The sequence below is a fragment of the Mobula hypostoma genome, chromosome 12 (assembly GCF_963921235.1).
Source record: "Mobula hypostoma chromosome 12, sMobHyp1.1, whole genome shotgun sequence".
Classification (NCBI taxonomy): Eukaryota; Metazoa; Chordata; class Chondrichthyes; order Myliobatiformes; family Myliobatidae; genus Mobula; species Mobula hypostoma.
The window spans coordinates 16,357,903-16,385,812 of NC_086108.1; the positions used below are offsets into that span (position 1 = coordinate 16,357,903).

At 39.9% G+C, this 27,910-nt stretch overlaps 1 protein-coding gene across 9 annotated transcripts in view; it reads right to left on the reverse strand.

Moving 5' to 3' along the window:
- Positions 1-27,910, reverse strand: part of cep350 (centrosomal protein 350) — a 251,684-nt gene that overhangs the window by 130,392 nt on the left and 93,382 nt on the right. For 8 of the 9 annotated variants that reach the window (XM_063063675.1, XM_063063671.1, XM_063063674.1 and 5 more), the window contains 4 exons: positions 26,411-27,444; positions 25,613-25,763; positions 14,016-14,173; positions 13,291-13,480 (listed from right to left, as the gene is read on the reverse strand). In XM_063063675.1, coding sequence (XP_062919745.1) covers positions 13,291-13,480; positions 14,016-14,173; positions 25,613-25,763; positions 26,411-27,444 — 1,533 coding nt within the window. The remainder of the gene's footprint in view (positions 1-13,290; positions 13,481-14,015; positions 14,174-25,612; positions 25,764-26,410; positions 27,445-27,910) is intronic. The other variant, XM_063063672.1, reaches the window with a different exon arrangement.

The following is a 27,910-nucleotide window of genomic DNA, read 5'->3' on the forward strand; positions in this document are numbered from 1 at the left end:
CTGTTTCTGTGCTGTAGTTTCTATGGTTTCTATGGTAAATACACATGGCTAAGGACAAAGTAAAATTCATTTCTTTTAATGTCAATGGGCTGTTAAATCCAATCAAACGAAGTAAAATTCTATCAAAAATTTTGAAGTACTTGAAATTGGAGGTAAGGAGGGCAAATATATTCTGGTTAAGTGGGAGTATAGACAGAAATCCAGTTACTTTATTGAATATATACGCACCCCCAGGAAGTGATATTAGTTTCTTCCAGAAAATTACTAATATTATGGTAACAGAAACAGAAGGTCTCTTGATATGTGGGGGAGACTTAAATTTACAATTACAACCAAAGTTAGACTCTTCCAATAGAAAAACTTATGAGACAAAGTCCTTATATAAGAAAGTTAACACTCTTTTTGAGCATGTTGATCTAATTGATATATGGAGGGATCTTTACCCCGATAGAAGGGATTACACTCATTATTCTGTCCCCCATTCCGTATATACAAGAATAGACTATTTCATAACATTTGGAAAAGACAAAGACAAAATAAACACCTGTGGAATTGAGACAATAGATGTAAGTGACCATGCACCTATACATTTATCTGTTGATTTTAACCTACTACCAAAGTATACTATTTGGAAACTAAATTCAAGTCCACTCAATGATTTCTATTTTAAGGAACAAATTAAAAAAGAAATTGGTCTTTACTTAGAATTCAATGATAATGGAGAGGTTTCACCTCCCATTCTATGGGATACTCTGAAGGCTGTCTTAAGAGGGAAAATTATAGTGGTATCTTCATATAAGAAAACAAAAGGGTTAAAACATTACAGGAATTACAAAATAAGCTGAAGGAACTAGAAAAAAAACACAAATTGAGTTTGTCACAGGATACACTGGAGGAAATTTTAAAAATTAGGAATGAAATTAACAGTTTGGCTACACAAGAAATTAGAAAAAAATTAATGTTTCTGAAACAGAGACACTATGAAAGTGGATCTAAATCTATGAGAATACTGGCATGGAAACTGAAAAAAAAGACAGCAGAAAATACAATTCATAGAATTAGGGATCCAAAAACAAAAGTGATAAAAAAAATAAGCTAAGTTTAATTCAAGAAGTTTTTGAAATGTTTTACAAAACTCTATATTCCAAAGCTCCAGGGGAAAGCATAGCCCAGATTGACACCTTCCTGAATTCTTTAGAGTTACCCACTTTAAGCAAAGAACAAAATAGAACGATGACTGCTGACATAACTGAAGCTGAACTAAAAACTGCAATTAGTAGGCTTAAATTATGCAAGTCACCAGGATCAGATGGATATATGGCAGAGTGGTATAAGGAATTTAGAAATGAATTAATTCCGGTTTTGCTCCCCACACTGAACTGGGCTCTAAGAAAGGCACAAATGCCACCCAGCTGGAAGGAGGTGATAATCTCAGCTATACCGAAAGAAGGCAAGGAAAAAATGGAATGTGGGTCATTTACACCAATATCTGTTCTTAATGTGGATTATAGATTATTTACCTCCATCATGGGCAAACAATTAGAAGAGTTTCTACCCACACTGAAACATAATGATTATACAACAATGCCAAACACAAGACAATATACGAAGGACACTTCACATGATGATCTTATAAAAAAAAATGAAATTGAAGCAATAGTGATAAGTGTGGACACTGAAAAGGCATTTGATTTGGTTAACTGGAATTTTCTTTACAGAGTTTTACATAGATTTGGTCTACATGACACAATTATTAAAACAATACAGGCACTATATGACATTCCTACTGCTAGAATTAAAATCAATGGATATATATCTAATAGTTTTACCCAAGAAAGGGGCACGAGACAGGGTTGTGCATAATCAACACTACTCTTCGCGTTATATCTGGAACCATTAGTTCAACACATCAGACAAAATGAAGATATCAGAGGAATTACTATTAAAGGGACAGAACATAAATCGGCCTGTTATGTGGATGATATTTTGGTCCATCTAGGGCAACCAACATACTCTTTACCTACATTGATGCAATCCTTTGAACAATATGGCCAATTATCAGGATACAAGATCAACATAGTGTTACGTACCCCGTAACTGGGTTGCCAAACCAGCAGAAATGGATCACTCAGTTGGAGTCTGGAGTACTAGAACTAAGAAAGCTTTATTAAAGAAACAAGCAACACAGTAATCGAAAGGATAATAAATGCAACAGTTCAGCGATGATAAACACACATGTGCACAAAATTAAGATAACAACATCAATCAAGCTCTATCGTTGTCTAGGGGTAAATGACCAAATTTCAAAGTGACTCAAAGTTCAGTCCAGTTTAGTAGTTCAGTTCGCAGTAATCGCTGCCATGGCGATGGACAACATGGGGGAAGAGAGAGAGGGAACAGGAACAACTGATCATTCAGACACGGCTTCACTCACAGACCGGCGATTTTGGGCGGGTCCTTGGTGATGTCACCTGAGGTCACCGACTGTGACCCCTCCTCCAGATGTGGTCGATCCTCTGCAGTGAACCCGGCACCCAGGCAAGGGCGGACACACACCGGGCTCCCGCTGATCGTACCTTTCCACCCTGTGCGTTGTCCGATACTTCTCACCAACTCGAGAGAGGCGTACCGCTTCCAGGGTCTCGTTACCTCGGGTGGCGTGTGTCCTGCCTTAGCGAACCTGTCCCTTTTTATCCCCCTGCTGGGGCATCGCCTGTCCATCACTTCAAACAGTTCAAGGTTCAAAGGGGGGAGCCGCTCCAGACAGCTCTCTCTTCCCCCGTTCCTTCAGTACACATCTCCAGACGCTGCTCCATTGTTCCTTATCTCTCCTTCCCCTGAGGGCAGGTGGCAGACCACTTGCTGATGTCACTGATGCTAACCCAGGCCAGCAAACCTCTTAATTTTATGTGTATTCTCGTCACAATAGATAAAACCCAACTACTTTCATGTAACTATAGCCCACCACGAGAAATTGAAAGTAGATATCCTTGGGCATGGCAAACAGGGTCTGTCAAATATTTGGGCATCATTAGGCCAAAAGATTCCGCAAAATTATCAGAATGCAATTATCAGCCTACATATAAAAAAAATTAAGGAACATATAACAAGATGGAATCTAATTCCTTTTCTTGGTCTCAGCTCAAGGACTGAATCTATTAAAATGTATGTACTGCCCAGACTACTATATCTCTTTCAGACCCTACCAATACAGATTAACCAAAATCAATTCAATTAATGGAACAAGATCCTATCAAGACATATATGGCAAGGTAAAAGGCCTAAAATTCGTCTCAAAACTTTGCAATTAGCCAAGGAAAAGGGGGGATGGGGCCTACCTTCTCTTAGAGATTACTATTTTGCAGCACAGTTGAGAGCTGTGATATGCTGGTGCAATCCATCATATGCCGCTTAATGGAAAAACATTGAGGAGAGGATACTTTCCATCCTCATACAGGCAATTTTGGCTGATAACAACCTACAAAGTTATTTAAACACTACTGATAACCCATGGTTGAAATGGACTCTTAAAATATGAAAAACTATTATGAAAGAATATAAACTAGAGAGAGAGACATTGCAATTTTTAAATAGCATGCATATGACTTGGATTTTACGCCAAACAAACTGGATGCCAGATTTAAGGACTGGACAACTAAAGCAATAACAGCTATTTGCAATATAATAAAAGAAGAAACAATGTTCAGTTTTGAAATGCTCAAAGAGAAACACTTATTAGAAAAACAAGACTTTTATCGACATTTACAGATGCGACAGTATGTTAATAGGATGGTTAAAAGTGTAAACAAGGCAAGTACATGTTTGATAGAGCTATTTAGAAAAGCATATAATTCAGACAACGGTAGTAGAATAATTTCAAGCATGAATAATGGTTTGCCAAATCTTAAAACACATTTGACTTCATACATTAAAACAAAATGGGAGAAGGAAGCAGGGATAATAATATCTGAAGAAGAATGGACAATAATATAGAGGTATCAATGGAAGAGTACCAGTTCACAGAAATGGAGGGAGTTCGGGTGGAAAAACTTGGTAAGATATTTTATTACACCCTCTCAGAAATCCCATTATGATAGTAATCTCCCTGTTTGCTGGAGAAATTGTGGAAATCAAAATGCAAACCGTTATCATATTTTCTGAGAATGCCTCGTTATCAAAGACTATTGGAGTGGGATACACAATGCCCTACAAGACATCTTTAAATGTGAAATACCCTTATATTTTGGGTATATACTTCAAGAATGGTTGAAAAGACATAAATATTTCATGAATATACTGCTGGTGGCTGGTAAAAAGACCCTTACCAGGAAATGGTCAGCACAGGAGACCCCAACTTTAAATGTATGGATGGAATTACAATGGACATTTACAAAATGGAGAAGATAACAGCATCTGTTAATCATAACCATAACCATATAACAATTACAGCACAGAAACAGACCATCTCGGCCCTTCTAGTCAGTGCTGAACCCCTACTCTCACCTAGTCCCACCGACTTGCACTCAGCCCATAACCCTCCATTCCTTTCCTGTCCATATAGCTGTCCAATTTAATTTTAAATGCCAACATCGAATCTGCCTCAACCACTTCTGCTGGAAGCTCATTCCACACAGCTACCACTCTCTGAGTAGAGAAGTTCCTCCTCAAGTTACCCCTAAACTTTTGCCCTTTAACTCTCAACTCATGTCCTCTTGTTTGATTCTCCCCTACTCTCAGTGGAAAAAGCCTATCCACATCAACTCTATCTATCCCCCTTATAATTTTAAATACCTCTATTAAGTCCCCCCTAAACCTTCTACATTCCAAAGAATAAAGACCTAACTTGTTCAACCTTTCTCTGTAACTTAGGAGATGAAACCCAGGTAGCATTCTAGGAAATCTTCTCTGTACTCTCTCTATTTTGTTGACATCTTTCCTATAATTCGGTGACCAAAACTGTACACAATACTCCAAATTTGGCCTCACCAATGCCTTGTACAATTTCAACATTACATCCCAACTCCTAAACTCAATGCTCTGATTTATAAAGGCCAGCATACCAAAAGCTTTCTTCACCACCCTGTTCACATGAGATTCCACCTTCAGGGAACTATGCACCATTATTCCTAGATCCCACTGCTCTACTGCATTCTTCAATGCCCTACCGTTTACCATGTACGTCCTATTTTGATTAGTCCTACCAAAATGTAACACCTCACATTTACCAGCATTAAACTCCATCTGCCATCTTTCAGCCCACTCTTCTAACCAGCCGAAATCTCTCTGCAAGCTTTGAAAACGTACTTCATTATCCACAACTCCACCTATCTTAGTATCATCTGCATACTTACTCATCCAATTTACCACCCCATCATCCAGATCATTAATGTATATGACAAGTAACATTGGACCCATTACAGATCCCTGAAGTGCACCACTAAACACCGACCTCCAATCTGACAAACAGTTATCTACCACCACTCTCTGGTGCCTCACATCTAGCCACTGCTGAATCCATTTTACTACTTCAATATTAATACTTAACGATTGAACCTTCCTAACCAACCTTCCATGTGGGACCTTGCCAAAGGCCTTACTGAAGTCCATATAGACAACATCCACCGCTTTACCCTCATCAACTTTGCTAGTAACCTCTTCAAAAAATTCAATAAGATTTGACAAACATGACTTTCCATGCACAAATCCATGTTGACTGTTCCTAATCAGACCCTGTCTATCCAGATAATTACAAACCCCATTTCCAGAAAAGCTGGGATATTTTCCAAAATGCAATAAAAACAAAAATCTGTGATATGTTAATTCACATGAACCTTTATTTAACTGACAAAAATACAAAGAAAAGATTTTCAATAGTTTTACTGACCAACTTAATTGTATTTTGTAAACATACACAAATTTAGAATTTGATGGCTGCAACACACTCAACAAAAGTTGGGACAGAGTTAAAATAAGATTGAAAAGTGCACAGAATATGGTTTGGAAGACTCCACATTAAGCAGGCTAATTGGTAGCAGGTGAGATATCATGACTGGGTATAAAGGTAGCGTCCATCAAAGGCTCAGTCTTTGCAAGCAAGGATGGGTCGTGGCTCACCCCTTGGTGCTAAAATTCGTGAGAGAATTGTTAGTCAGTTCAAAAGGAACATTTCTCAACGCAAGATTGCAGAGAATATAGGTCTTTCAACATCTACAGTACATAATATTGTGAAAAGATTCAGATAATTCAGAGACATCTCAGTGGTTTCCGACCTTGCCCTTTACGCACTGTTGAATGCGCGTGATCTTCGAGCCCTCAGGCGGCACTGCCTAAGAAACCGTCATGCTACTGTGACAACTATAGCCACCTGGGCTCGGGAGTACTTCGGAAAACCATTGTCACTCAACACAGTCCGTCGCTGCATCCAGAAATGCAACTTGGAACTGTTTTACGCAAGGAGGAAGCCATACATCAACTCTATGCAGAAATGCCAGTGAATTCTCCGGGCCCGAGCTCATCTCAGGTGGACCGAAAGACTATGGAACCGTGTGCTGTGGTCAGATGAGTCCACATTTCAGCTAGTTTTCGGAAAAAACTGGCGTCGAGTTCTCCGTGCCAAAGATGAAAACCACCATCCAGATTGTTATCAGCGAAAGGTGCAAAAGCCAGCATCTGTGATGGTATGGGGGGTGCATCAGTGCCCATGGAATGGGTGAGTTGCATGTATGTGAAGGTACCATTGACTATGAGGCCTATATTAGGATTTTAGAGAGACATATGTTGCCATCAAGGCGACATTTCTTCCCGGGACGTCCATGCTTATTTCAGCTGGACAATGCCAGACCACATTCTGCACGGGCTACAACAGCGTGGCTTTGTAGACAGAGTGCGTGTGCTTGACTGGCCTGCTAGTCCAGATCTATCTCCTATTGAAAAAGTATGGCGCATCATGAAGAGGAGAATCAGACAACGGAGACCACGGACTGTTGAGCAGCTGAAGTCTTATATCAAGCAAGAATGGACAAAATTTCCAATTGCAAATCAACTACAATTAGTATCCTCAGTTCCAAAATGATTAAAAAGTGTTATTAAAAGGAAAGGTGATGTAACACAATGGTAAACATGCCTCTGTCCCAACTTTTGTTGAGTGTGTTGCAGCCATCAAATTCTAAATTTGTGTATGTTTACAAAATACAATTAAGTTGGTCAGTAAAACTATTGAAAATCTTTTCTTTGTACTTTTGTCAGTTAAATAAAGGTTCACGTGAATTAACATATCACAGATTTTTGTTTTTATTGGATTTTCTGGAAAATATCCCAACTTTTCTGGAAATGGGGTTTGTATATATAACATCCCTAAGAATATGTTCCATCAATTTACCCACCACTGACGTCAAACTCACAGGCCGATAATTGCTAGGTTTACTCTTAGAACCCTTTTTAAACAATGGAACAACATGAGCAATACGCCAATCCTCCGGCACTATCCCCATTTCTAATGACATTTGAAATATTTCTGTCAGAACCCCTGCTATTTCCACACTAACTTCCCTCAAGGTCCTAGGGAATATCCTGTTAGGACCCGGAGACTTATCCACTTCTATATTCCTTAAAAGCTCCAGTACTTCCTCTTCTTTAATCATCATAGTTTCCATAACTTCCCTACCAGTTTCTCTTATCTTACCCAATTCAATATCCTTCTCCTTAGTGAACACCGTAGAAAAGGAATTGTTCAGAATCTCCCCCATCTCTTTTGGCTCCACACATAGCTGTCCACTCTGACTCTCTCAGGGACCAATTTTATCCCTCACTATCCTTTTGTTATTAATATAATGGTAGAAACCCTTGGGATTTATTTTCACCTTACTTGCCAAAGCAACCTCATATCTTCTTTTAGCTTTTCTAATTTCTTTCTTAAGATTCTTTTTACATTCTTTATATTCCTCGAGCAGCTCATATTCTCTATGCTGCCTATATTTATTGTAGATATCTCTCTTTTTCCAAACCAAGTTTCCAATATCCCTTGAAAACCATGGCTCTCCCAAACTTTTAACCTCTCCTTTTATCCTAACAGGAACATAAAGATTCTGTACTCTCAAAATTTCACCTTTAAATGACCTCCATTTCTCTATTACATTCTTCCCATAAAACAAATTGTCCCAATCCACTCCTTCTAAATCCTTCTGCATCTCCTCAAAGTTAGCCTTTCTCCAATCAAAATTAAGTTGGAACAATTTGATTCATACTGGGAAAAATGGTGTAACTACATAACACCTCATAGGCTTGATCTTATTCTCACAAGTCAATGAATATGTTGTAAAAAAAAGTTTGTACATAATTTTCTTCTTTTGATTGTTCTTTTCTTTCCTCTCCTTTCTGTAAGTATATACCTCAGATAAATATTATGCAGAGATTTTTGACAAATATGACTATATGATATATATGTATAGTATCTGAAATACATCTTATGGAAAGTTTTGTTTGATGATGAACTTCAATAAAAAATAAATTACAAAAAAAAACAAAGAAAGCATAGCGATCCCTCTTTCTTAGAAGTTTGCAAAGATTTGCCATGTCATCTAAAACTCTGTCAAACTTCTAAAGGTGTGTAATGAAGAGTATTTGACTGGTTGCATCATGGTCTGGTATGGAAACACCAACAGCATTGAATTGAAACGCCTACAAAAAGTAGTGGATATGGCCCTGTCTATCATGGGCAAAGCCCTCCCCATCATTCAGCACACCTACACTGAGCGCTGTCACAGGAAAAATGCATCCATCAACAAGGGCATCGTTAGAACATCATGTCTGAAGGACCCTTGCTGTGTTGTAATGTTCTATGTTTAAATCTTAAGTAGAAACAAACACTGGAAATATTCAGGTAACGCAGCACATGTAAAGAGTTAGTTTCAGGTTAACTACTTTTCTTCAGAATTAGCACCATGCAATAATTAGGTGAAAAGACATTAATCCATGAGATAAATGTTAGAATGAATAGAGGTAATCATTTACTGGTGCACAAGGTAAAAAAGTAACTGAGCAGGCACAGCAAGCTGTTAGAAAGATGAGAAGTATGTTAAAATCTCAAAAGGATTTGGAGGATATTAATGTCTTGGCAGGATCTTATTTAGAATACGACATGCACTTTTTGATTTTACACCCACAACAGAATAAATCCATTTTGGAATAAGTGCAGAATAAATTTAATAGGTTGATTCCAGGAATAAATAGGTTGTCAGCCAAGGAGAAATTAAGTCTGGCCTCTTCAAAAGAGTATTAGAAGTGGTGATCTCCATGATATGCTGGTGCAACCCATCATATGACGCTCAATGGAAAAACATGGAGGAGAGGATACTTTCCATCCCCATATAGGCAATCTTGGCTGATAACAACCTACAAAGTTTCGTAAATAATATTGACAACCTGTGGATGAAATGGACTCTTAAAATATTGAAAACTATTATAAAAGAATATAAACTAGAGAGAGACATTGCAATTCTTAAATGGTGTGCCGAATAAACTGGATGCTAGATATAAGGACTGGACAGCTAAAGCAATAACAGCTAATTGCAATATAATGAAAGAAGGAACACTGTTCAGTTTTGAAGTGCTCAAAGAGAAACACTTATTAGAATAGCAAGACTTTTACCGGTATTTACAGATGCGACAGTATGTTAATAGGACAGTTAAAAACGTAACCAAGGCAAGTACATGTCAGATAGAGCTATTTAGAAAAGCATATAATTCAGACAACGGTAGTAGAATAATTTCAAGCCTGTATAAGGGTTTGTCACAAATCCTAAAACACATTCGACTTCATACATTAAAACAAAATGGGAGAAGGAAGGAGGGATAATAATATCTGAGGAAGAATGGACAATAATATGGAGGTAACATACATCAAAGTTGCTGGTGAACGCAGCAGGCCAGGCAGCATCTATAGGAAGAGGTGCAGTCGACGTTTCAGGCCGAGACCCTTCGTCAGGAATATGGAGGTACCAGTGGAAGTGTACCAGTTCACAGAAATGGAGGAAGTTCGGGTGGAAAGTCTTGATTAGATATTTTATTACACCCTCTCAGAAATCCTATTATGATAGTAATCCCCTTGTTTGCTGGAGAAATTGTGGAAATCAAAATGCAAACTATTATCATATTTTCTGGGAATACCCCATTATCAAAGACTATTGGAGTGGGATACATAATGCTCTACAAGACATCTTTAAGTGTGAAATACCTTTAGAGAGTAAGACCAATATTTTGGGTATATACCTCAAGAATGGTTGTAACAAGATAAATATTTAATGAGTGTACTTCTGGTGACTGGTAAAAAGACCAGGAAATGGTTATCACAGGAGTGCCCAACTTTAAATGTATGGATGGAAAGTACAATGGACATTTACAAAATGGAGAAGATAACTGCCACACACAAAGTTGCTGGCGAACTCAGCAGGCCAGGCAGCATCTCTAGGAAGAGGTACAATCGACGTTTCGGGCCGAGACCCTTCATCAGGACTAACTGAAAGAAGAGCTAGTAAGAGATTTGAAAGTGGGAGGGGAAGGGGGAGATCCAAAATGATAGGAGAAGACAGGAGGGGGAGGGATGGAGCCAAGAGCTGGACAGTTGATTGGCAAAAGGGATATGAGAGGATCATGGGACAAGAGGCCTACGGAGATAGAAAGGGGGGGGGGGGGAGAACCCAGAGGATGGGCATCAAGAGTTCCAAGTATTCAAAGTAAGAAACTTGCCTGAGTAAAAATCTCAGTCTCATGAAAAAATTGGGGGTTCAATTTTTATTCTATAGTAACAAATCAGTATAATAATGGAGTACTGTATTGTCAAAAGTGCTATCTTCCAGATGAGATACAAAACTGAAGTAACATCTAATAGTAAAAATGATGGATTATCTGTTGTCTTGACAAATCTCTTTCCTTTGACCAAGGTAATCAAGCCAGATTATTTGGGCATTCTCATATTAGAAACATAGAAAACCTACAGCACAATACAGGCCCTTTGGCCCACAAAGCGGTGTTGAACATTAGAAATTACCTAAGCTTACCCACAGCCCTCTATTTTCTGAGCTCCATGTACCTGTCCAGAAGTCTCTTAAAAGACCATATTGTATCCGCCTTCACCACCGTCGCCTGAAGCCCATTCCATGCACTCACCACTCTCTGCGTAAAAAGCTTACCTCTGACATCTCCTCCGTACCTGCTTCCAAGCACCTTAAAACTGTGCCCTCTCTTGCTAGTCATTTCAGCCCTGGGAAAAAGCCTCTGATTATCCACATGATCAATGCCTCTTATCATCTTATACACTTCTCTCAGGTTACCTCTCATCCTCCATTGTGGCAAGGAAAAAGGGCCGAGTTCACTCAACCTATTCTCATAAGACATGCTCCCCAATCCAAGCAACATCCTTGTAAATTTCCCCTGCACCCTTTCTATGATTTCCACATCCTTCCTGCAGTGAGGTGACCAGAATTGAGCACAGTACTCCAAGTGGGGTCTGACCAGGGTCCTATGTAGGGTCCTCTCGGCTCTTAAATTCAAATTCAATCCCATGACTGATGAAGGCCAATGCACCGTATGCCTTCTTAACCACAGAGTCAATCTGCGCAGTACCTTTTGAGTGTCCTATGAACTCTCACCCCAAGATCCCTCTGATCCTTCACACTGCCAAGAGTCTTACCATTAATACTATTCTGTCATCATACTTGACCTACCAAAATGAACCACCTCACACTTATCTGGGTTGAACTCCATCTGCCACTTCTCAGCCCAGTTTTGCATCTTATCAATGTCCCGCTGTAACCTCTGACAGCCCTCCACACTATCCACAACACCACCAACCTTTATGTCATCAGCAAATTTACTAACCCATCCCCCCACTTCCTCATCCAGGGATTTATAAAAATCACGAACAGCACAGGTCCCAGAACAGATCCCTGAGGCACACCACTGGTCGCCGACCTCTTTGCAGAATATGACCCTTCTACAACCATTCTTTGCCTTCTGTGGGCAAGCCAGTTTCTAGATCCACAAAGCAATGTCCCTTTGGATCCCATGCCTCCTTACTTTCTCAATAAGCCTTGCATGGGGTACCTTGTCAAATGCCTTACTGAAATCTACACACACTACATCTACTGCTCTACCTTCATCAATGTGTTTAGTCACATCCTCAAGAAATTCAATCAGACTCATAAGGCATGACCTACCTTCACAAAGCCATGCTGACTATTCCTAATCATATTATCCCTCTCCAAATGTTCATATTGCTATTCGTTAAAGCAAGTTGTACACAAAATGGCTAAATAGCATCCAACAAATGCACTTATTTTAATGAATGAAGCACTGCAGGTTATTCTGCAGCTTAATGTGAAAAAGACTAAGAAGCTGGTGGTGGACCTGAGGAGAGCTACGGCACCAGTGACCCGTTTCCATCCAGGGGGTCAGTGTGGACATGGTGGAGGATTACAAATACTTGGGGATACGAATTGACAATAAACTGGACTGGTCAAAGAACACTGAGGCTGTCTACAAGAAGGGTCAGACCCGTCTATATTTCCTGAGGAGACTGAGGTCCTGTAACATCTGTCGGATGATGCTGAGGATGTTCTACGAGTCTGTGGTGGCCAGTGCTATCATGTTTGCTGTTGTGTGCTGGGGCAGCAGGCTGAGGGCAGCAGACACCAACAGAATCAACAAACTCATTCATAAGGCCAGTGATGTTGTGGGGATGGAACTGGACTCTCTCACGGTGGTGTCTGAAAAGAGGATGCTGTCCAAGTTGCATGCCATCTTGGACAATGTCTCCCATCCACTACATGACGTACTGGTTGGGCACAGGAGTACATTCAGCAAGAGACTCATTCCACCGAGATGCAACACTGAGCGTCATAGGAAGTCATTCCGGCCTGTGGCTATCAAACTTTACAACTCCTCCCTTGGAGGGTCAGACACCCTGAGCCAATAGGCTGGTCCTGGACTTACTTCCTGGCATAATTTACATATTATTAATTAATTATTTATGGTTTTATATTGCTATATTTATACTCTGTTCTTGGTTGGTGCAACTGTAACGAAACCAAATATCCCGCGGGATCAATAAAGTATGACTATGACTTAGCTTTTTCAAGCTGTGAAATAATAGCAGAACACTTGCATCACACGTACACACCTAGAGTCATTAATTCATGAAATCACTCTGTTATTCATGCCCAAACACTTAATTACTCCACCCTAATAAACAGAAGGTTGCTGCAGTCAACTAATACTGTACAATTTTGTCCATACCTGGTAGGAGATGCAATGAGGGTTTCTTCTGTAGGGCCATTAGAATCTTTCACTTGCTCAGGAACACCAATTACACTTTGTCCCAGGTCCAGTACCCTTCCTTCAGCAGAGGCTTGATCAGAACTACTTGCAGATGGCCATGTACTGTCATCCACAGGGGAACGTCGCACATTTCCCTTAACATCCACACCTATCAAAATTGAAAGATGAATGTGTTAGCACGACGACAGTAAACATCTTCCAAATCTTCTTAAACCAACCAAAATTTGTTCAATGTCCATACAGAGCATTCCCTCCTCTTCTCCCTGGAAGAGTATGCGGTAATAAGAATGAGAATCTAATTTATTATCACTAACGTACATCTTGAAATTTGTTTTGCAGCAGCAGTACAGTGCAAGACATGAATAATGAAATAACGCGTATAGACCATTTAGAAATCTGATGGCAGAGGGGAAGAAACTGTTCTTAATACATTAAGTGTGGGTCTCAGGTTTCTGGATCTCCTCCTTGATGAGGACATGTCCCAGATGGTGAGGGTCTTCAACTGATGCTGCTTTCTTGTGGCGTTGCCTCTCAAAGATGTTCTTGATGGCGAGGAGGATTATGTCCATGATGGAACGGGTTGACTCTGCAATACCCAGAAGCCTCTTGCAGCCCTCTGCATTGGAGGCTCCATACTAGCCTGTAGTGCTGAGGGATGGAACAATAAAATCAGTATCACTTACCATCTATTTTGATTTTCTTTCTTGAAGAACCGGATGATCGGGAGGAGGGTGTAGAACGGTGCACTGAAGATCGAGGGGACACTTCTCCAGGCCTTCTTTCTTGAGATTTTTTGCTGGGAAGCTCCTCACAGATACTGGAAGAACTGCTGGCACAACTACTAAAGAAACCCAAAACAAAGATTAATCAGAGCTCTATTTTCAAACAGACCTTCCGGAAAAAATTGTAGGAACTATGGCTCACCAGCAAAAGCTACAGAATATAACAGGTACAGGTACGCACATTCTAAATCAGTGATAGGGCAACATAAACACTGTAAAGTGTTCCAAAAACAAATTTTGGATTTTTTTAAAAAAAAGGACGGAAAAGAATTGAGTACCACTAGAGCATAGTTATTAGCATGACACTATTATCGCTTAAGGTGTTCTGGAGTTTGGTGCTCAATTCTGGTGCCCTTTTGCAAGGAGTCTCTACATCCACCCAGGGTTTCCCCTGGGTGCTCCAGTTTCCTTCCACAGCCCAAACACATATTGGGTAGGTTAACTGATCATTGTCAATTGTCTAGTGATTAGGTTAGGGTTAATTCAGTTTGGCAGGGATTGCTGGGGCAGTGTTGCTCGAAGGGCCAGAAGGGCTTACTCCGCACTGCACCACTAAATAATAAATTAAATAAATAAGCGGCCTGAAAAAGACTAAGCATAAGGCATTGTAGTGCCGGTAGTCACAATGTCAGAGAGCACACTGGACAACATTGACATGTCAGCACATAAATTCCAATCTGTCAGAATGATTAGACTTTAAATAAACAAGGCAGAAATCAGTTAGAATCAAGGTTTATACCTCCTGCCCCAAATTGATGTAAATGGAAATGCAGGATCAGCATACATGCTAAACACCAGATGTATGAAGGTTTCCTAATGGATGGTTGAATCAAAATCACCACTGTATTGGTCTTCTACTCTTTCAGTTCTTATAAGCCCCTAGGGTTCATTTTTTCTATGGACTGTCACTTTAAAATGCCAAGAGAATGAGACTGACTTTTGAACACTGTTGGATTTCTACTGACTGCAAAATTGCTTGGTTACTCTGGTGAGAGAGGTGGAGTTGTTTGATGGACAATGAATGTTTATGGTTTCTCGCAGCTTGTTTTGAATAAGCAAGGTCAGATGATCCTTTTACAGACACACACAGAACGACACATGCTCAGAGTCGAGATGGTTTCGATCAATGAAAGACACCAATGAGTGAGATTGCTGGTTTAAACTTTCAGTCACCCAAAAGGGGTGAGTTGAGATCGATCCAGAGTATTGATAATTGACTCTCACGAGTGCTGCAACTAGAAAAAGTTGGCAGAGAGACAGGAGAGAAAGATTTGAAACAGAAGAAACCTAGTGAAAAAGAGATCACTGTTTGGACTCTCTCCTAGTAGCCCGCAAGGGTGAGTTTGATTCCATTCGAATACGAAAGTGTGATTGTCACATAGTTAATCCACAGGAGTGGGTTCCCTGGTGAGGGGAGAATCTTTGTGAATACCATGTGTGTGTTTACCCTTTGAATGGGTGTGGTAGTTCACTGAAGAAAGGCACCACTGTGACAAATCACTATTGGAGTTATTTCGTATGTCATGGAACTGGATAAGTGGCTATCACATTGTGTGTTTGGGGTAATCGTGTGGAATCTACCAGTGTGTCTACCCTTGCCTGGGTGATGGTTCCCTTGAAGATGGTCCCCTTTGTGATAAGCTACTGTTGGTGATACTTCGTGTGTGGAGTGGAACAACTTCGGAGATAAAACCTACTGCTATTGTTATTTTGTATTGCGGTCGTGGAATCTGTGGAATATCAACGTAATTGCCTTCTAACAACATTCATCTTGGATTACAAATATCTCCCTCATAACAACAACTTTGTGCATTAGAACTGAACTGAACTTCCTTACATACCATTATATGACTGTAATTCTTGCCACCTGAGCTTGAATAAGTTTGGGAACTTTATCTATACACCTATATGTGCATAACACTGCTAACTTTTGATCACCTGGTTAAGTTAATATATTTAGTAGTTACTAATAAAGATAGCGGATTTTAACATCAAAACCAGACTCCAGGTGTGTCCTATTGCTGCTGATACTTTTACAGTGTTGCATGCATGTAACTGGTACTTTCCCCAGGGTTGCGTGTATGTGACACAATATTCAGAGATAACTGATTACAGTTCATAGTATGGTTATAGAACTGAAAAGCTCAAAGGAAACCAAAATATTCCACCTGTTATTTTCAATTCTACGGAAAGTAACAGGACAGGGGAAATAAAGTGCTGTTGGCATGCAAACCTTTTTGCTAAGATGAGCAAGTCAACATGATTTTTAAAACAATCACTAAGATTCAATGGACCCTGAATAGTAGAAGATTAACAGGCTGGTGTCAGACTCACAGTTTCACAATGTTTCAAAAGAGAAAAGCCACAGAATGCAGGAAAGTACAAATGGCAAAATTCACCTTGCAGAAAGGAGCAATAGTGCATTTTGGGAGGTGTGTCAACACCAGTGAATAAACAAGAAAACACAAAGGTTACCAGGGAACCTACAGATTGTTAAAGCAGCAACTGCATAAATTGGTTAAAAATGTAAAAGTAATGTTTTTCTTTATCAATTGAAACATGGAATACAAGAGCAGTGAAATTACACCAGAATACTGTGCAACCCTTACTAGTCTACAGCTGCATTACTATGCATAGTTCAGCAACCATAATACAGGAAAGATGTGGGTCACAAGTGTAACTGAGTAGCGCAGGCTTTTTGGGTCACAAGAGCCTGTTATTGTGCTGTGTCTAAATAAAATAAAGTTACTGTTTGTACTGGGAAGTGTACACCAAAAGATTTTGATGATGATGCTAGGACTAGAAATTTTTAGTTAAGATTGGATCAACTTTGATTGCTTTTTTTGGAACAGGAGGCTCAGGGGAGATATAATTACAGTACTTAAATTATGAGAGGCCTAGAATAAACAGGAAGGAAATACTTCATTTAACAAAGGGATTATTAATAGAGGATTAAACAAATTAGAGAGAAAAAAACATTCAAAATATGGAATTCTCTGGAACTCACTGCATGAGGGGATGATAGAGGCACAACCCCTCATTGGTTTTAAAATGCACTTGAGATGTGTGCTCGCAGGATTAGTGAAAAGTAAAAGGAAGCCAGGAGCCTTTTTCCATCTAGCCAAACACAATGGCTGAACACCCACTTATGATTCTAATGTTTCAAGATTATTTAATTTCACTTCCAATATACAAGTGTAAAGGAGAACTGTTACTCCCAATCTGATGTAGCACAGAAAATACAATAAAGAATGCAATAATAAAAATAAACACATACACAAGGTTGTGCATATACAGGAGAAAATCGGCAGATGCTGAGATCTGAAGCAACACATTCAAAATGCCGGAAGAACTCAGCAGGTTAGGCAGCATCTACGGAAAAGGGGACTTCTTCCCTTCCTTTCCAGTCCTGAAGGTCCACAGATATTGGGATTAAATATACATCATGGTTATAAATGGTTTCATTTTTCTTTCAGAACTATGTGATGACAGAGGAGGAGTTGGTAGACTTTATGACAAAAAACAGCTTTTTTTCATCTTTAGAGAAAACTTGTTCTTTCAGTACTAGATATCAGACAGTGTTTGTGAGTCAAAGGTCAACACATGGTATTGATGGACTGGACTAGGTGATATTTGAGAGGGAAAAAATAAAATCTAACATGTCGGTATTTCAGTGGAATAAAGGAAATTACAATGACATGAGAGTGGAACTGGCCAAAGTTGACAGGAAAAGGATACATGCAGGAAGGACAGCAGAGCAGCAATGGCTGGAGTTTCTGCTAAAAATAAGGGAAGTGCAAGACAGGTATATTCCAAATAAGAATAAATTTTCAAAGGAAAGAAGGACACTAGTGGCTGACAAGTGAAGTCAGAGCCAAGGTAAAAGCAAAACAGAGGGCATACAAGGAAGCCAGAAGTAGTGGGAAGATAGAGGATTGAGGAGCTTTTAAAAACTTGCAGAAGGAAACTAAGGTGGTCATTTGGAAGGAAAAGATGAATTATGAGAGGAAGCTGACAACTAATATCAAAGATGATACTAAAAGCATTTTTAAGTATATAAAGGGTAAAAGAGAGTTGAGGCTAGATATAGGACCAATACAAAATGACGCTAGAGATATTGTAATGAGAAATGCAGAGATGGCAGAGGAACTGAATACATATTTTGCATCAGTCTTCACAGTGTAAGACGTCCGCAGTATACTGGACATTCAAGAGCATCAGGGAAGTGAAGTTTATGCAGTGAAAATTACGACTGAGAAGGTGCTCAGGAAGCTTAATGGTCTGAGAGTGGATAAATCTCCTGGACCTCATGGAATGCACCCTCGGGTTCTGAGGAAAGTAGCTGGAGAGATTGTAGAGGTGTTAACAATGATCTTTCAAGAATCGATAGATTCTGGCATGGTACTAGATGACTGGAAAATTGCATATGTTACTCCGCTATTTAAGAAGGGTGGGAGGCAGCAGAAAGGAAACTATAGACCTGTTAGCCTGACATCAATGGTTGGGAAGTTGTTAGAATCCATTGTTAGGGATGAGATTATGGCGTACCTGGAGGTAGATGACAAGACAGGCCAAAGCCAACATGGTTTCCTGAAAGGAAGATCCTGCCTAACAAGGCCAACTGCAATTCTTTGAGGAAATTACAAGCAGGGTAGACAAAGGAGATGCAGTAGACGTGGTGTACTTGGACTTTCAGAAGGCCTTTTACAAGGTGCCGCACATGAGGCTGCTTAGCAAGATAAGAGCTCATGGAATTACAGGGAAGTTACTACCGTGGGTGGAGCACTGGCTGGTCAGCAGAAAACAGACAGTGGAAATAAAGGGATCCTATTCTGGCTATCTGCCGGTTACCAGTGGAGTTCCACGGGGGTCGGTGTTGGGACCGTTACTTTTTACGATGTATGTCAATGATGTGGACTACAGTATGAAGGGATTTGTGGCTAAATTTGCCAATGATACAAAGATAGGTGAAGGAGCAGGTAGTGTTGTGGAAACAGAGAGCCTGCAGAGAGACTTAGGTTGTTTAGGGGAATGGGCAAAGAAGTGGCAAATGAAATACAATGTTGGAAAGTGTATGGTCATGCACTTTGGTGGAAGAAATAAATAAGCAGACTATTATTTAGATGGGGAAAGAATTCAAAATGCAGAGATGCAAAAGGACTTGGCTCAATGGAAGAAGCCAGAGAGTGGTAGTGGAGGATTGCTTCTCTGAGTGGAGGCCTGTGACTAGTAGTGTGCCACAGGGATCAGTGCTGGGTCCATTGTTATTTGTTATCCATATCAATGATCTAAATGATAATGTGGTAAACTGGATCAGCAAATTTGCTGATGATACAAAGATTGGAGGTGTAGTGGACAGTGAGGAAGGTTTTCAAAGCTTGCAGGAGGATTTGGACCAGCTGGAAAAATGGGCTGAAAAATGGGAGATTGAGTTTAATACAGGCAAGTGTGAGGTATTGCACTTTGGAAAGACAAACCAAGATAGAACATGCAAGGTAAATGGTAGGGCATTGAGGAGTGCAGTAGAACAGAGGGATCTGGGAATACAGATACAAAATTCCCTAAAAATGGCGTCACAGGTAGATAGGATCGTAAAGAGAGCTTTCGGTACATTGGCCTTTATAAATCAAAGTATTGAGTATAAGAGTTGGAATATCATGGTTAGGTATTTGGAGTATTCTGTACAGTTTTGGTCACCAAATTACAGGAAGGATATTAATAAGGTTGGAAGAGTGCAGAGAAGGTTTAAAAGGATGTTGCCGGGATTTGAGAAACTGAGTTACAGAGAAAATTTGAATAGATTAGGACTTTATTCCCTGGAGCGTAGAAGAATGAAGGGAGATTTGATCATCATCATCATCATCAGGTGCCATGCCCAGTTTGAGCTTTGACTGCCATGGCCCACACACTCCTGTTTTGGGTCAAGTGGATCAATTCATTATATTCATTTCCAGTTCTCTGACTGCTGTCTCCATCATCATTTGTCTTTGTTTTCCCTTCAATCTTTCCCATAATTACCGTGCATTCTAACTCCTCTTTCCTAATCACATGTCCAATGAAGTTATGTTGCCTTTTCATGATCTCATACATTATTTCTCTTTTTGTGTTTGCTCTGTTCATGACATCCTCATTAGATATTCGTTTCGTCCATGATATTCTTTGCATCCTCCTCAAAAACCACATCTCTGCTGCTACAATTCGTTTCCTCATGTTACTAGATATTGTCCAACATTCTGAGCCATATAACATAACTGGATAAACGTAACACTTCAGTACTCTGAGGCGGGTTGTCATGCCTAGTTTAGTATTGGTCAGTATATTCTTCATTCTCATAAAGGTGTCTTTTGCCATCCCTATTCTTCTTTTGATGTTCAAGTCGCACCTGCCATCTGATGTCACCCAGGGTCCTAAGTAGCAAAAGTTCTGTACTTGTTTTATGTCTTCCCCATTTATTCTCAGCCTGCAGATAGGATTCTCCTTCTTTTTGGATATCACCATGCATTGTCTTTTTGCAATTGATAGATAGACCCGTTTTTGCACTTTCTTCAACAATTATATCAATTAAGTTTTGTAGTTCTTCCTCCGTACTTGCAATTAACACAATGTCATCTGCATATCTGAAATTACTGATGTTTTCAATGCCAATTTTGATTCCCAAAATGTCTCTTATTTTTTGTAATATTGTTTCACTGTACACATTAAATAAATCAGGGAGAAAACACACCCTTGTCTCACACCTCTCTTGATTTTTGTAAACTGACTCACTTCTCCATCTATTCTTACAGCAGCAGTTTGTTCCCAGTACAGATTTCTGATTAGGCGGGGGTCTTTCGAATCTAGATCTAGAGTTTTCTGCAATATTTCAAATAACTTATTGTGCTTAACTTTATCAAATGCTTTTGTGTAGTTGATAAAACAAACAAATCTTTTTGCACTTGAATAGCTCATTCTGATAGTATCCTTAACATCAATATTGCATTTCTTCTAGCTTTGTCTTTCATAAAACCACATTGTTCTTTGCCTATTTCAGCTTGTATCTTACTTTTAGCTCTTGCCATCAAAATTCTTAGAAGTATCTTGGTGATGTGACTCATTAAACTTATGGTCCTATGTAATTCACAATCTATTGCTCCAGCTTTCTTAGGAAGAGTGATAAATACTGATTTTTTCATCTCTTCTGGTATTATTCCAGTCTCATAAATGTCATTGATTAAATCAGTAAGTTTTTCAATTCCATAATCTTCAAGGGCGATAATTTGTTCTATTACTAATTCATCAGGACCTGCTGCCTTTCCTTTCTTCATCTTATTTATTGCATTATGAACTTCAGATTTTAAAATACTTGGACCTTCAATGTTTTTCTTAATTTCTGTTTTTTTGCCTGGATCATCTTCAAACAATTTCTGAATACACTCAGTCCATCTGTTCATAATCTCATCTTTATCCATGATAATAGTACTGTCCTTTGCTTTCAAACATCCACCTGAAGAACAGAGGAGCTTTTTACCAGTGATATTCTTGATTTGTTGATGTAACCTTTTTGGATCAGTAATAGGGATTCTTTCTATTTGCTCACATTCCTGGTTTAACCATTCTTCTTTGGTTTTTCGACATAAGCTTATAACTTTTTTTTATCTAAGGACTAATATTCTATAGGGGTGGCTTTCTTCCATTAGATTTTTGATTTCATCAGTCATCCATTTATTTTTTGTGCTTTTTTCTTTTTTAGGAATCACTGACTTTGCTGATTCTACCAAGGCATCCTTTAGAGAGTTAAATTTCATTTCTACGTGATTGCTATCATCTTCAACAGATTCTATTTCTAGACTTTGAAATCTATTCCTTACTTCAATTGTAAATTTTTGTCTCAAGTTTTCCTCTTCAATTAATTGCAAGTAGTCAAGGGAGTGTTCAGGTTTTTGCTTCTTTAGTTTTTTAAGTTTTACTTTTACATGACATACTACTGGGTTATGGTCACTATTACAGTCTGCACCTGGATATGTATTACATTGAGTCACTGAGTTTCTAAATCTTTGGTTTATAGTAATAAAATCAATTTGATTTCTAGTGTTATCACCTGGACTTTTCCAGGTCCACAATCATCTTGGATGGTTTTTAAAGTAGGTATTCATAATGACCTGATTATTCATCTTGCACCATTCTACCCATTTCTCACCTCTTTCATTTCTTTCCCCTAGTCCAAATTTCCATCAGCACCTACTTTAGCATTTGGATCTCCCATGACAATACTTGAGACTTACATCCATTCTTTGCTTGTTCACACTCTTCATAGAATTTATCTATATCCTTATTTGTTCCTTCTGTTGTTGGTGCATATACCTGTATAATTGCTAAATCAAATGGTTGTCCTCTGAATCTAACAAGCAGCACTCTTTCTGATGTTGCCCAATGTCCTAAAACACTTTTTGCCATGTTTTCATCCATCATAAGAATTCCTACTCCATTAGTATGGGTTGTTCCCCAAGAATAAACTAGTGTTTTATTTCTAATCTGACATGCTCCAGCACCTTTCCAATGAACTTCGCTAATTCCCATGATGTTAATCTTTAGTCTTTCCATTTCACTTATCACATTGTCCAATCTTCCTGCTTGATATAGGGTTCTTACATTCCAAGTGGCAATAATTTTCTTTTGTGTTACTTGAATTTTATGATCAGTAGCCTGATGATGGTCGGGGATCCCCTGTTGACCAGAATCAACCCTACCGAGCGAAGCATCTTCAGAATTGTCTTGAAGATCCTCTTGACGCTGTTGTTGTGTGATACATTTTGTGAGTTTGACCATGGTTTTCTTAGCAAATAGCAACAGTGGTTTGCTATTGCCTACCATTGGGCGAACTAAAGAAATCGCCGTTTTCTTCCCAAATTTCATCCACCTATACAATAGCCATTGATATTTGAGGTCCTAGCTCATCCGCCTTCTCTGTCATAAGTTCTGTTACTGAACCTGCTGGATCTGCCGTTGGCCTTTGCTCGTATCCTGAGCAGGAACCCTTGCAGGTGCTACCGTTCCACCAGGTCAGAGTGGCCCTGGGAGCAATGAGTGACTAAGGGGTAAACAGAGCCTCATCACCGGTTGCAGTTTAGATTCATACCCAGGAGATTTGATAGAGGTATATAAAATTATGATGGGTATAGATAGAGTGAATGCAAGCAGGCTTTTTCCACTGAGGCTAGGGGAGAAAGAAAAACCAGAGGACATGAGTTAAGGGTGAAGGGGGAAAGTTTAATGGGAACATTAAGGAGGGCTTCTTCACACAGAGATTGGTAGGAGTGTGGAATGAGCTGCCAGATGAAGTGGTAAATGTGGGCTCACTTTTAACATTTAAGGAAAACTTGGGACAGGTACATGGATGAGAGGTGTATGGAGGGATATGGTCCAGGCGCAGGTCAGTGGGACTAGGCAGAAAAATGGTTCCGCACAGCCGAGGAGGGCCAAAAGGCCTGTTTCTGTGCTGTAATGTTCTACGGTTCTATGGACGTGGGAGTCCTTGTGCAAGATACCCCAAAGGTTAACCTGCAGGTTGAGTTGGCTGTGAAGAAGGTGAATGCAATGTTGGCATTCATTTCTAGAGGTATAGAATATAAGAGCTGGGATGTGATGTTGAGGCTCTATAAGGCACTCGTGCGACCACACTTGGAGAGGTGTGTGCAGTTTTGGGCTTTTTACTTTAGAAAGGATATACTGACATTGGAGAGGGTTCAGAAAAGATTCACGAGAATGATTACAGGAATGAGAGGGTTACCGTATGAGGAACGTCTGGCAGCTCTTGGGTTGTATTCCCTGGAGTTCAGGAGAATGAGGGGGGATCTCATATAAACATTCCAAATGTTGAAAAGCCTGAACAGATTAGATATGGCAAAGTTATTTCTCATGGTAGCAGACTCTAGGAAAAGAGGGCACGACTTCAGGATTGAAGGACACCCTTTTAGAACTGAGATGCGGAGAAATTACTTTAGTCAGAGGGTGGTAAATCTGTGCAATTCATTGCCACGAGCGGCTGTGGAGGCCAAGTCACTGGGTGTATTTAAGGCAGAGATAGATAGGTTCTTGATTTGACAGAGCATCAAAGGGTATGGGGTGAAAGCACGGGAGTGGGGATGACTGGATGAAGTGGATCAGCCCATGATTGAATGGTGGAGCAGACTCAATGGGCTGAATGGCCTACTTCTGCTCCTAAATCTTATGGTCTTATATCAGAATAAATGTGGAAATCATATTTGAAAGTTGCCAGGGTGAGGGCATTGGAGAAAACTTTCAGATCTATTTCTCCAGTCTACAGCTGGATACATACAGAAGCCCCCCGCTTTACAAAAGTTCGCTTTACGCCACTTTGCTTTTACGAAAGACCTATATTCGTACCTGTTTTCACTAACCGAAAGACATCCGAAAAAGATTTTCGCTTTTACGAAAAAAGGTGCCCGCTTGAAACTTGTGTTTACCCCGAGAAAGACTATCATGACCGTGAAGCCTTGCGCGGGCAGATGTGTGTGCATGCGTGTACGTGCGCATGTGCGTATGTGCTAATTTTTTTCTGCAAATCGGTTTTGGCCAAATCTACCCGATTCTGATAAGTGAAACTACACTGTACATACATTATTTCTACTTTACATAGGCTGTGTATTTATCATATAATTCCTACTTTTACTATATGTTGGTGTTATTTTAGGTTTTATGTGCTATTTGCTATAATTTGGTAGGTTATTTTTTGGGTCTGGGAACTCTCAAAAATTTCTCCCATATAAATTAATGGTAATTGCTTCTTCACTTTACGCCATTTTGGATTACGAAAGGTTTCATAGGAACGCTCTACTTTCCGATAGCGGGGGAAACCTGTATTAAAACAACTAACCACTGCCTACCCATTTGAATGACAGCATAGACATTAGAAGAGAAATGCAGTCAACTGGAGAAAATGATATCACAAATCATCAACAATACAAGGTAAGAATAGTTTATATGCAGTGTTACAATGGATAACCTTCAAAAGTAAATGAAGGCAGTGAAATTTACTGAGACAGCAAGTTCATGAAATAAGGAAGGTGCACCTTGGAATAAAGAATTCCTGAAAGATCACCACTTGTTTGGCACCTGCTTGGGAAGATGGTCACAAGTATTGTCACCAGTCTTTTTTTTCCCCTCTACGGGTGGAAGTGGCACAGTTAGGAATGCCACTACTTTGCAAAGTTCCAGATACTATCTGATTCTCTGTCAACATGATAATTTCCTCCAGATGATTTGAGGCTTCCTTCTTGATTTGCTCAGGTACCCAAAGTCTTACAGGCTAGTAAGCTATCTGACCACTGTAAATTGCCCTGTGCATTTAAGTAACAGAATCTGGGAGAAATTTATTATATGGAAGCAATTTACTATTGGAGAAATACTTTGAAAAGTAAAATATACTTGTCTGGTTTTGGTGGATAAAGCATTTCAGTTTGGTCTTAAGAGTAATGCTCACAGAAGGACCTGATCTTTACCTTTGGTATGAAGGGAACTTCCTGCTTACAACTGTGCTGCTGTGAGAGGAAAGGAAATCATCTTCATATACATCAGCAACTTCAGGGCTTGCTGCATATATTAGAGGTTGCAGAGTTGGGGATCCTCTATCAGACTGCTCCTCTAAACTTCCTGCAACAAAACAGAGATGGTCAGGAAGTTCACACGCAACCCTTTGATGAAAATCTCACAATCACTTCACTCACCTATTTTTCATCACCGTGGCAAGATAGTAGCAGGCAAGCTAAAATTGAACAGATTCTTTGCTCCCACTTCCCCATTCATCCACTGATAGAACATCCTGTTATATCACAACACCATGTCTCTCCATCAGAATTTGATGCACCACTGCAGAAGAATGTGGGCAATAGTCATATCCCACTATAGAGCTCAGATCTAACCTCCCCCCACCAATGCCAATCTGCTTAACAGTGCACAAGACACTCTTCCCACAATCCTCCTGTCAACTTCCAGCAACCCTACACCTCATCCACACTGTAGATGCCTTTGCTGATTTCCAACCCAATTAAAAAAAGTGCTAGATGACGTGGAAATACAGGATCCTATTCAACTGTGACTCCCATCATAATATATCCTATCTCTATGGAGACACACGAGATCAATGTACATCTGGACTAAGCAGTAGAACACACATTGCATAACAGTGCAAGTCAGAGAAGGAAAATGAACTGGGGAGTAACATGGATGGGGAAAGAGGGGAAATACGCATTTATTTCTAGCAAAAGGTATAAATGTGCAGGCTCACGTTAAGTCCTTACCTTTCCCACAGAACTGGTAGCTCTTTGTAAAGATGTTAATTACACTGTAAGGGCTTCCCTTGGCTAGCTCTTCCCAGGGAGCTTTGCCTTTGTATCCCTCCAATTGCAGCTGGAGAGGCTGGTATTTTTCTGCTTCTTTCTGAAATTCTACCATTGGCTGGGAAGGATTTGACACTTCCGCACAGAAATCCTTGTCCTTCAAAGTTTGTGCTAATTTAGTTGGGTCTCTGGAACTTGGTTGACCATCCTCCTCTGAGAGACTTCCTTCACTTAGAAGTGGCCCTTCACTGATTGAGCCCCCGCTGGAATTGAGGGATTCAAATTGATTCCTTTCTCGATTAAGCTTTTGTAGGTTTTGTTCCAGGGCCTCAAGGGACCTCTTATAGGTGCTTTCCCAAGTGACTTCCTGGCATTTTTCAGGACGCTTTGCTGAAAAATTGTCATACTGTGGCAACTCACCAAGCTTTTTACATTCATACAAATTGCCAACCCCTGGCAGCTGATCCTCAAAGGTAGTGTGGCCCACATTGGGTCCTTGTATTCTCCAAATTCTGGATGAAGTATTGTCACAGCCACCATCACGAACAGGTGGGCTGGCCAGCTTGGGCCTGTGCCGGTCATCCCAAGAGGTCTGCAGCACATCGTGCTCAGAGTCCTGCATGTTGCCATAGTTGATGCCAGCGCCTGCCAGCTTTTTTGCTTCATTCTCAATCCGACTGGAAAGGGAGGCTGCTGTTGCTTTCAGTGCCTCAATGCGGTCCAGTTTACTTTTGTATGGGACTGTGGACTTTTGTCCAGCTAATGTGTGATCCAATGGCAAAGAACTGGAGGGTGGGCACTGGAGGGAATGCATGTGTCCTTTTTGTGGAGTATCCTTCCGCTTTGCTGTTGTTTCAAAATCCCTGGACAACAAACTTCGGGGTTCCAGGTTTAACAGGTGAGAGAAGAGATTAACCCCAGTAGAAGGGTGAGCTGTCTGAGCTATTGGGTTGACTTGATGAGGAGGTATCCTTGAGGGCTCCAAATGGTCATGTCTGGAAAAGAAATTCACAAGTAAAAGTTATGATACCTGAACAAAGGTCAAGTTTTAATTGCAAATTTAAGCCACATGATCAAAAAGTCCAGTTGGAGAATTCCGTGCAGTACCATGAAGACTGAGAACTTGGGAATGCAGTTTTGAAGTACAGTATCGGGTTAATATTGGAGGTACAACAGCACTGTTTGGAAAAATCATTTCTCAATGATCTGATAAATATTTAGTGTTCAAGGAAAGATAAAGATCGTAATACCAGATACACATTTGGAAAGCCAATTCTTGGCCACATTTCTGACATTAGCTTAATGGCTGCATTCAAAAGTACAGTTGAAGATAGAATCCAATTTCATTCGATCCAACAACATTCGAATTATAGACAAATTCTGCCTGCAGAAACATCTTTAAACCATGTCACTTTTGCGCGTCTAATGTCAACTAAAACCTATTTATTTGTAATATGGTGC